The sequence below is a fragment of the Octodon degus genome, unplaced genomic scaffold, assembly GCF_000260255.1.
Source record: "Octodon degus isolate 3935 unplaced genomic scaffold, OctDeg1.0 scaffold00032, whole genome shotgun sequence".
Lineage (NCBI taxonomy): Eukaryota > Metazoa > Chordata > Mammalia > Rodentia > Octodontidae > Octodon > Octodon degus.
The window spans coordinates 10,644,546-10,655,134 of record NW_004524608.1 but is presented as its reverse complement, the minus strand read 5'-3'; the positions used below and the strand labels follow the sequence as shown (position 1 = coordinate 10,655,134).

General features: G+C 37.5%; 1 protein-coding gene across 4 annotated transcripts in view; it reads right to left on the bottom strand.

Annotated features, from left to right (window-relative positions):
- Positions 1-453: 453 nt before the first annotated feature.
- The window catches only part of Ifih1 (interferon induced with helicase C domain 1), a 59,431-nt gene continuing 49,295 nt past the window's right edge, over positions 454-10,589 (bottom strand). For 2 of the 4 annotated variants that reach the window (XM_023713799.1, XM_023713797.1), the window contains 7 exons: positions 10,165-10,443; positions 9,273-9,532; positions 6,533-6,682; positions 4,922-5,083; positions 2,335-2,525; positions 1,207-1,297; positions 454-1,108 (listed from right to left, as the gene is read on the bottom strand). In XM_023713799.1, the coding sequence (XP_023569567.1) occupies positions 929-1,108; positions 1,207-1,297; positions 2,335-2,525; positions 4,922-5,083; positions 6,533-6,682; positions 9,273-9,532; positions 10,165-10,443 (1,313 nt within the window). In that variant the 3' untranslated portion in view covers positions 454-928. Of the gene's footprint in view, positions 1,109-1,206; positions 1,298-2,016; positions 2,147-2,334; positions 2,526-4,921; positions 5,084-6,532; positions 6,683-9,272; positions 9,533-10,164; positions 10,444-10,589 lie in introns of those variants that run through there. The other 2 variants (XM_023713798.1, XM_023713800.1) reach the window with 2 other exon arrangements.

Genomic DNA, 10,589 nt, shown 5'->3' with positions numbered 1-10,589 from the left:
AAAAAAAAAAAAAAAAGAAAGAAACAATACAGTATCTTGCTATACAAAATAACAAGAATTCAACAATGGTTGTGATATTGCATAGTGTCTTAAAAATAGTTGTTCAGATTACCAGATATAGCATACAAATTGGTTAAAAATAAAAAATGGTCAAAAAATTAAAAAGAAAAAAAAACCCTTAAAATTTAAGCATTAACTGTTACCATCAATAAACTAGTAGAAATCAGCAGTACAATAATCCAATCTGCGTATATACATATATATTTTTCCCTTCTCTCTTTTCTCCTTTCCCTCATCCCAGTTGTTTCTTCCATTCAAACAATTTGTTTCCCTTTCACAGTGTCTATAGTACCTTTTGGATTTTATTTACTCTTTCAGGCTCTTATACAACAAACAGTACAATGTTTACAATGTGAGTCTGATTTATTTGACTTATGAATATGGTCTCTGGTTGCATCCATTTACCTATAAAAGCCTCAAGTTTATCATTTTATAGCAAAGTAGACACTAAATTTGTGGCAATTGTTATACAACGAAAGAAAACTAATGAATACAAAAGAAGACAACACTTAATATTCTACCAATATGGAGACTGGTTCATAAAGATGACTGAACCAATCACCTAATTTTATTTTGAAAATAAGTGACGGAAATGACAATGGCATCTTGCAATCTCATTTATATGTCAGTTTTCTTCCCATAGAACTGTAAGCCTCACAACGATGAGTGTTTCTGATAGATTTTTTTTTTTTACCCTTGTTAGTCAAGAAAATGTGTAATTGAAAGCAAAATTATTGTGGTTCTTGAAAGTGCTCAATGTACAGAGTTTATCAATTCTCACATCAGTTCTTCAGTATGGTGAAAATATTTCTCAAGGTAATATCAAATGTTAAATTGGAAATATTCCAAGACAGTCTTGACTCCAAGGCTAATCTTCATCACTAAAATTACAATATTCTGAATAGTCAAGAGCAGGAAATGTGATGGGTAACTCAACCCACTTTTTGTATTGCTTCTTTGGTGAATTATCTTTGAAAACTAGTACAAAATTCTTTATTTTGAGACAAGGAAGATCTAAGCCTCTGTGCACCATCATTGTTCCCCAAGCCTGGAAAACAAAACAGAGAGTGAGATTAAGTTAGATATACATTCACTTAAACAATCCTTTCTGTCAAAGGAAAGTCAAGCCTGTTGCAATCTACTCACTTGGCCGCATTTGCAGATAATCTCGCCATTTGTTTGGTAGTCAGCAAATTTACTTTGCAGGGCTTTGTTTTCTCTCACAATATAAAGTCGCCTAAAATTATAGGGGAGAGTCACTAGGAAGAACAGCAGAGCACCCACGTGCAGCCCTGGGTCTGGGTCAGACCTGGGCTCACGGCCCCCCAGAGCCCCACCCTGTTGCTTCTCTCCCCCTTGCTTCCCATGGTCTCGGTGGAAATTGAAATGGCCATCCTCTTTGTACACGCCCTGTCACATCCTGTGTTGGCTCTGTGAATTTTTAAAAATATATTGGCTATTCTGAATTGATTTGGGTTATTCAAAAATTTGAGAACAAAAAAAAACCTCGCACAAATTCTGTGGGTCACAACTGGTTTGACTAGTACATCTCTCTCTCTTCCTGCTCTGAGCACATTATTTCAAAAATAAACAAATAAAATAGGGAAACAGAAAAAAGTTATGTTTATACGCCCAACTAGTCTGGTTTTTAATCTTACATGTGATATTATTATATTATTATTATTATTATTATTATTTTAAATGCATTTGGTACAAGGTCTCACTATGTAGCTCGGACTGGTAGTGTTCCTCCTGTTTTCAGCCTCTCCAGTGCTGGCATTACAGTCGTGAGCCACCATACTGGGACTTGGTGGCCAGCTCAGTGCGCCCAGGGGCGGGACTGGTGCGGCACGTGATGCTGGGGATTGAGCCCTGGTCCCTGTGCTTGCCTAAGCAGGTGCTTAGTCTGCTGAGCTATCTTGATGGCCCTGATAATTATTTTATAAGGTCTTATGAGATAAATGAATGATTTTAATGCTGACAAAATAAGAGGGGTGAAGAGAAGGGGGAAAAAGAATCGAAATATATTATATACCTGTAACAGTTCTCTAACATGAATGTAATTGTTATGTACTGCAAACATGAGCTAATAAAAGTAAAAAAAAAAGTACACATCAAATAAAATAAAAAGAAAACAATAAAAATTTAATGGGCATGTAATTGGGGAGGGTCTAAAAGGGGAAGTTCTCAACAGAAATCTCATTTTCACAATTCTGGAAGAATATGGTGGTTCACCGCTAGTAGGAAAATTTAAAAGGGTCTTTGTGGACTCACTTGAAGGCTTTTGTCATGTTAACATGATGCATATTCTCAATTACATGAATGTCTGCCCCGGAGCAGGCTGGCATGTGACAGTTTTTACAGAGAAAAGTTATTGATGACGGATTGTTCTTGAACTGCTTTACAGTATTTCTCTTGATTTTCATTTTCTTTTCCATTATGCTTTGCATCTGTAATTCCAAAATCTGCATAGAGAAGGGAATATTTAATGTTTTTGTTTTATTTCATAATTCTATTGAAATAGCTCTCCTGGAATTATTGCAGATATCTTAAATAGTTGCAAGACTATACACTTAGCTACTCGTCCTCAGAATAAACATAAGGAGGCAATGATCCAAGAGAAATCTGTAATTATCGTAAGTCCAAATAAAATGCAAAAATGTGTGAGACTTATTGGGTTAAAGGCAGAGAAAATGTTTAAGAACTTCAACTTGCTCCTAGAAGTCTGATTTGGTGTTAAGAAGATTTTGGTTATCTAAAATAAGTTTTACCTTATGTGATAACTCTTACCGTTTATCAGTGGTCACATGAACATTGTGTTTTACAAAATTCTCAGATTAGAAGCACAGAGCCACTCTCCTAGTGGCTGTGACTTGGCAGTGATTTTTGCTAGTCTTTCAGCAGAGTAGTGGTGACACATGCCCCACTTCACTGTCATGCTTATCTAACTAGTGCAATCTCAGGACAGGAAATCTCTTAACCAAAGGAGAACTAAAAAGGTAGTCTATTTTGGATTCCTTGAAAGGACTGAATCTATTATGATTTGAATATAGATTGTTCTCTCAAATTTGTTCAAATGTATAATTCTCAAAGTCTTTTATCTATCTATCTATCTATCTATCTATCTATCTATCTATCTATCTATTATGTATCTGGTACAGTTTGTCACTATGTAGCTGGGACTGTTTTCCAGTGATCTTCCTGTTTTCAGTCTCCCCAGCACTGGGATTATAGGCCTGCACCACCATGCCTGAACTTTGTTGCTGGCTCAGTGTGTCTGGGGGCAGTACCAGTGCCACATGTGGTGTGGGGATTGAACCCTGGTCCCTGCACTTGCCTAAGTAGGTGCTTAGTTCACTGAGCTATTTCTCCAGCCCTTCAAAGTTAATAGTATTAAGAATGTGAAACTTAATTTGGGTGGGGTGTTTAGAAATGGACCTCAAATGGGACCTCTGGAAAGTAATTCCAGGAGTTTAGATTATCAATATGAAGCCCTCATGAGTGAATTCTGATGGGTTAATAAAGCAACCACACAGATACAGACATATCCATGTACTTCTCTAATGCAATCTAGCTTGTGAGAACCCTCACCATGACCTTTCCATGCTATTTCCATACCCACATAATCGTGCGAAAATAAACCTTTTTTCTTTATAAAGTAGCCTACCTCAGGTATATTATTATAGTAATGAAAAGCTGATTAATGCAGTATTTTATTCTAAAAATTGTCTGGGACAATTTAACTCAGCAATTCCAGAGATTTCCTGGAGTTTACTTGAAATAACTAGTCTTTAAATATCAGCCTTAATAAACACCTACTGAATTTATTCCCCTAAGACATTACATGTGAGACAGAAACTTCCTAGTGGCATTATTTAATGAAATAAGTTTGATACGCCAACATGTTTGGCTTACTTTACATTTAAAGGGGTTTTAAAATATAAATTTGTGTAGAAACCTGGCCAGGAAACCTTGGAATTGGTTAAAGCTTTGCACACCAATTTGAAAGCAGCCCTTTCCTGAGACTCTATTTAGGGCAGAGCCAATTCCAATGTTAAGAAACTAACATTCACACCCATATGCAAGGGTGTGAATTTTCTTCTAAATGGATTGTTTGCTATTATAGTAGTTAGTCTTTAATTCAGACATATAAAGGATTTCCTGAAATGTTGTATAATACATTCTTTCAGTATTCCTTTACACAATTCAAACAAGTTTATAATTCTGTTAGTAAATTGAGATGCAGCTAGATGACACATTGAAATCATTCAGATCCAACCTCAGTGTTACTTGCTCTCAGGCCCCTTCCTCAACCACACAATCAAAATAGCCATTTGGTGACTTATTTTATATAATTATATCGTCGTTCGTATCTTTATATGATGTACATGTTTGCTCTTCACCAAAGCTCATGAAGTACACACTGATAGTTAAGGGTCTTATCTGTGTTGTTTGTTTCAATGTCCTCTGAATCTAGAACATTCCCTGGCACACGGTAGGCATTTTATAGATATTTCTGGAACAAGAGCAAAGGTGCTTATATGACAGATAAAACTGAGCAGAAATTACTGAACTAGGTTGAATGGGTAAGTTGAACTAGTCTTTTTGGATCAAGGAAAGCCTAAATTTACATTACCAAAGCTTATAATTTGTTTCACTGAAATAATTAAAGGCTTCCTGACAATTTATTGCACCTTATAACTCTTTGTGTGTGAATATGTACTAAACACAACCCATCAAAATGAAACTTATATTTCAGTATAATTTATGAGTGAAGGAATAGCCACAGACATACCAATGATAAAAACATAGCAATCATTTCAAAATGAAAACTAAATTAAGAGGTGGCTCAGAACAATACCTTCTGAGTATACTCCTCTGGGTTCATATTCTGAACACGATGGATAGCTTTATACATCATCTTCTCTCGAAAATCATTAACAGTCTCACGTTCAACAACTCCAGAACCACTGTGGGCAACCAGGACATAGGTACTCTCTTCAGCTCTGGCTCGACCTCGGGCCTGACAGTATGAAAAAATTCAAACACATGAAAGGCTGTGCCTTGCTAACTTTTCTGCTTCAGGCTTGACCTGATACCCATTCTTCAACCTTAAAAGTGGGCTGTAATATAGAAAGAATGTTCTAGAGCAGTGACAGTGTCCACCCTGATGTTCAAAGTCCTTTACCACACAACGCTACCCTGTCTAGCTTTTCTGTTCCCAGAGAAATCCTGTCAAACCATGGGAACCATGAGCAGTGATTGGGGGTGGACACCCTGCCATTGGGAAGGAGGGATGCAAGGGGAGAATGGGTGTTCTTGATCTTTGCCTCCAGGCTGGTGAGAAGGTATGTGTGTTCCTGGCATCATTCTACATCAGATTTTGAGCCCCTCCTTCCCATGGACCAAGCTGGGTTGAGAGATGAGTTTTTACAGTCTTTAAAAAGTGATGTTGAAGTATATTTTGCATATTACAAGCTTTTCTGACCTGGCTCGGGAGCTTAAGTGTCTGCTGTAATATTCTCACAGAATAATGCATTCTGAATGACAAACCTCTGATTTACAAATCAGCTCTTGAAATAAAATTACTTCCCAATTTGATGGTTACCTGGCTATCATAGTCTTCTATGGTGTGCCTTCCAGTCAAGGATGCAGGTTTTACTAACAAGTTAATGTTACTGGAAGAATGTCAGGACTCTTAATCCGCATAACTCCTATTTGTACCCATCAAATGTAACCACGATATTATCAATATAGGTAGATGAGATATAATGTAAAATTTGAATGAAAACTTGGATATCTTGCTCTCTTACTTATTTACTCCACCTATAAGTCTGTCCCACTCAATATTTCATCATGAAAAATTTCAAACATGTAGAAAAGTTGAAAGAATAAATAAAAGAATACAAAAATAGCAGGGCTTCCTCAGGAGGTGTTACTGTGTAAGACATCTGTGGGCAGTGTGGTTAAGGTTCCTGGTCCCACTAGGGGCTCACAGCATCCCAGGAATGAGGAGGCCTCTTCTGACTTTTACAATAGGACCACTAGCATGGTCCTCAAATATCTCAGGATGCAGAAATAGCAAGAGAAGAATTTTTATTTAAAATTATACATGTACAGCTTTCATATGGATTAAAAACAGCAATATAAGTGGCAGTACTGCACACTGCTTTAAGCTCGTGCTTTTAAGCTGAGTATGCCTGTAACTCCTGGTACATGCCTATTATTCGAGCACTATGAGAGGTGGAGGCAGATAGCAAGTTCAAGGCCACCCTGGGCAGTGTGATGAGATACTGTCTTGAAATGAAAAGGGCTGTGGATGCAGCTGAGGTAGCTGGCTGAGCAGGCTCTCAGTTCAATTCTCAGGGGTACCTAAAAAAAGATAACTTGTGCTACTTTACTAACATAAAGCAATTAACATAGGTGCACAAAAATAAAACTCAACATGTTAAAAGAGAAGACCTCAATGTACCTGAACCATGGCTATTTCATTAGTGACAAGACTGTAACGGATAATAATATTACATTCCTTGATGTCCAGACCTTCTTCTGCCACTGTGGTAGCGATAAGCAGATTTATTTTTCCAGTGCGAAATTTACTAATGACTTCTTTTTGTTCATTCTGTGGAAACATTTTATTAAATTAAATTTTGTGATGCTAAACACACTCAAAGCTTCTAATTAGAAGAAATAATAAATTGCAACTGGTCAGTGTAAATCAAAAGATTAGATCATCCATGGATTTGCTGCCATCTGTTTTTGGCATTGAACAAAGACACGATGGTGAGACAACATTTGATTTACAATCTGGGATTACTACACAATAACAAAAATATTTCCATCCTCCAATCTGGAGGTGGAAGGAGCAACATTTATGCCAAGGGAATAAATTGATGGTGGTTTGGGAGGAAGAAAGGGTGAGGTACTTCTGGTTGAGGGGAAGTTGGGTCCTGAGAAGCTAAAACAGGGTGTTCTCTTCCTTACTTTAACTTCTGAACATTTAGAATTCTGAGATTCTGATGCAGTGATGCTTTGATAGGTTGTTAATTTTGAGTTACAGAGAAAATGATTCTGTATGCTGCATTCAGTTACATTAAGGATCATTCAGGCAAAAAGCTGTATGAACTATCACCAACAGACCACGTTGACAGGAGAGCTAGAGGGCGGAGAGCTATTTCATGCCTTATTTCTTATTAATGAATCAAGATGAATATATGACCTATTCAAAGGGCTACTATAAATAAAAATGGAAGAATAAATTGTTAAAGATACAACATGGCAAGTATTTTTAAATGAAATGAAATTTGAAAGTTAATACAAATATATGAAACTATGCCCTCTGGCCCTTGCATAGAATGAAAAGGAGGCATGTTCACATTGTCTTTTGTTTCTGTACATTAACTTGCCAGACCTACTGTGTGCTCTCCCATCCCCTTCTCTTTTTCCTTAGAGACATCAAGAATTTTTATTTCCTAACTACTGAAGAACCCTGTCAAGACTCCTCTACAGTCTGAGAATTTTCCCCTAAGACCTCATATCTACTGATACAAACTTAACACATTCTTGGACTTTGGCAGAACATGTCTGTGCCTTAATTCAATGGGACAACCTTTGTAATGAAGTTTCCAATACAATGTCTAATCTTACAGTCCCATCAGGTGGATCCTAACTCCTCCTCTAGTTTACAGGGTGAGGACACAGGAAGGGAGAAAGAGGGTGCGGTCTATTTTGGCATGTAGTTCTCAGGTGGGAAGTGAGTAAAGACAAAGTAGTTTAAAAAATAGCCTTTTCGGGGCTGGTGAGATGGCTCAGTGGTCTAGAGCACCTACTTGGAACAGGCTGGGCAAATCACAGGGACCGCGGTTCAATCCCCCCAGCACCACATGCCAGCCAGCCCCGCCCCCTGGTGGGCTGAGCTGGCCGCACACACACACACACACACATAAATAAAAAAAAAATAGCCTTTTCATTTGCACCTTACCTCTTTTCAAATAGGAGCTATCCTTGCTTATGATAAAAGTCATAACACTAAAGCTCGTAAATATAAGAGAAATGGAAAGATAGGACTCAATGTTAAGGAGTCTAGATGTATCACCGTGAGGATTACCACAGAGGTTAGGAGACTAGGCCTCAATTTTGCCTTCAAGCTTCTTGGAAGCAAGAGCTAACAGGGGCAAACAAATTAAGCCAACCAGGTCTCATCCATTAAGAGGAAACAAACTCATTATCCAAGGAAAACACTGTTTTCTCTGGCACTAAATTTTAGAAGGAACACTAGCATAAGTGCATGCCTGGGGTCCATTCAGAGTTATAGTGAACACTTTCATGAACTTTTTTTCTAAACACAAATGGATCAAACGGATTTACTTTGCTCTCCTGTTCTAAATGACATGGTTGTGACAGAAAAGAAGTATCCCGTTTGCCCAGCAAGACTCAGGGTCAGTATGACTTTAGCCTGTAGAAAAACATTGTCTTACTCTAATAAGCCAGTGACTGGACCATGCTTGTAATGCCTACAAGCGTCATTTTTTTCCTTTCAAGTTCTTTTTAAAAAAAACATTCACACAATCAGTAAGAAGTGGTATAGTGGAATACAAGTATATATGTGTATAATTCTAATTATAAAGCACATATTTTCATGAAAGTTTGATTCTTTTTATCTGATTTCATATCATGATCATTTCTCTACATTACTTTTAAGTTTAAGAGTTACTCATTTTTTGTGAAAGAAACAACATAGAAAGTTCCTCCAGAGCCGGAGAGATAGCTCAGCGGTCTAAGTGCCTGCCTGGTAAGCTCAAGAACCCAGGTTTGATACCTGGTACTGCATGCTACTCCACCACTCCGAGCTGGCCACCAAATCTGGGCATGGTGGGGCATGCCTGTAATCCCAGAGCTGGGGAGGCTGAGATAGGAGATTTACTATGAGTCTGAGCTGCATAGCAAGACCCTGTATCAAATACAAAGAAGAAAGGAAGAAAGAAAGATGGATAGAAAGAAAGGAAGGAAGTTCCTCCAAATACATGAAAAAAAATTGACTCCTAAGACAATGTTTAAAGTATCAAATACTACAGACTAGGCTGCTGCTAAACTTTATTTCAAGAGTAGGTGTTTATTCTTTAAATGTAGCTAATGAAAAAACTGAGAAAAACATTTCAAATAATTTTGTAAGAGTGAACTTAGCATAAGTAAAGAAGTGCGAGACATTCTACCTGCGTCATAGGCTTGAACTCACTGCTGTGTCCAGCTCCAATCAAGTGATGGGCTTTGACGCCCACCTCTGTAAATTTTTCATTTTCAGCAATCCACTGGGAAAGGGCGTATGCACTTTGTCGAGTTTTTGTAAATATTATTCCACGTGTTGGTTTTTCAGTCCTTGTATATTGTTCCAAAATAGTATTCCTTAATTTGGTCAGCTTTTCATTTTCATGCTCTGGGTTATCAGCCAGTTTTTTCAACATTTTTTTGTTATCTTTAAGAAAGAATTATAACTATTAATGGTAATTAGCTTTATGTAGCCATTTCACATGTTTTACATAATAAGTACATGCAATTTTTATTTTCAAATTAAGAGATCAGCAATTTTTGAAAAATTCATAAAAATTAGTATAAATTAGTAAAATTACAAATAATTCAACTGAAAGATTTTACGTAGTGACATATTGAGTTATGACTGTACTTGATTTTGTACTATAATTAATAACCAGGCTATTTTAACTAATAAATTAATTTGTCTTGATGACAAAACTAGATTATCAAATGTTTGATTATAATCATACAAATAATAATCTGAACACATCAATTACAAATAGCACTACCTAAAAGGACTTCTTTCAAAAGGAATTTTTTTAAGTAGGCTTTTGGAAACGCTTATGGGAAGCACAAGTAGGTTCATATTTAAGAGGTAAATACATGAGGCCACCCAATATATTATAATTTTTTTGTGTGTGTGGCCTGTTCAGCCCACCTTAGGGGCGGGGCTGGCACAGCATGTGGTGCCAGGAATCAAACCACAGTCCCTGCACTTGCCTAAGCTTACCTGAGCAGGCACTTTAGACCGCTGAGCTATCTTGCCACACCCCAATATGTTATCTTTGATCTTACCAAAAAATAAAGCCATGAGAAATTTATCGGTCTCATCTTGCCTCTCCAGCCTCTTCCCATCTTCCTTATCTCTATCACTATCACAGTCATCATCGCTATCATTCTCATCGCTGTCATCTTCCAGCGCTGCAAACTTCTTTGCTTTCTCATCACGATAGAAAGTTTCAAGGTGATTATATGCATCGATCATTCGGATTGTGTCATTAATTTGTAGGGCTTCATTATACTTCCTCAAGTGTTCTGCGCAGACGCGGACTTCTCGATTTCCTTCCCTAGCAGCTAGGAAAGAATACAATACATCAACCGGGCACGGCAGCGCATATCTGTAATCCCAGTACTTGTGAGGCTGAAGCAGGAGGATTGTTGCATGTTCGAGACAAGCTTGGGCTACAAAGTGAGCTCAAGGTCAACCTGAGCTCCATACA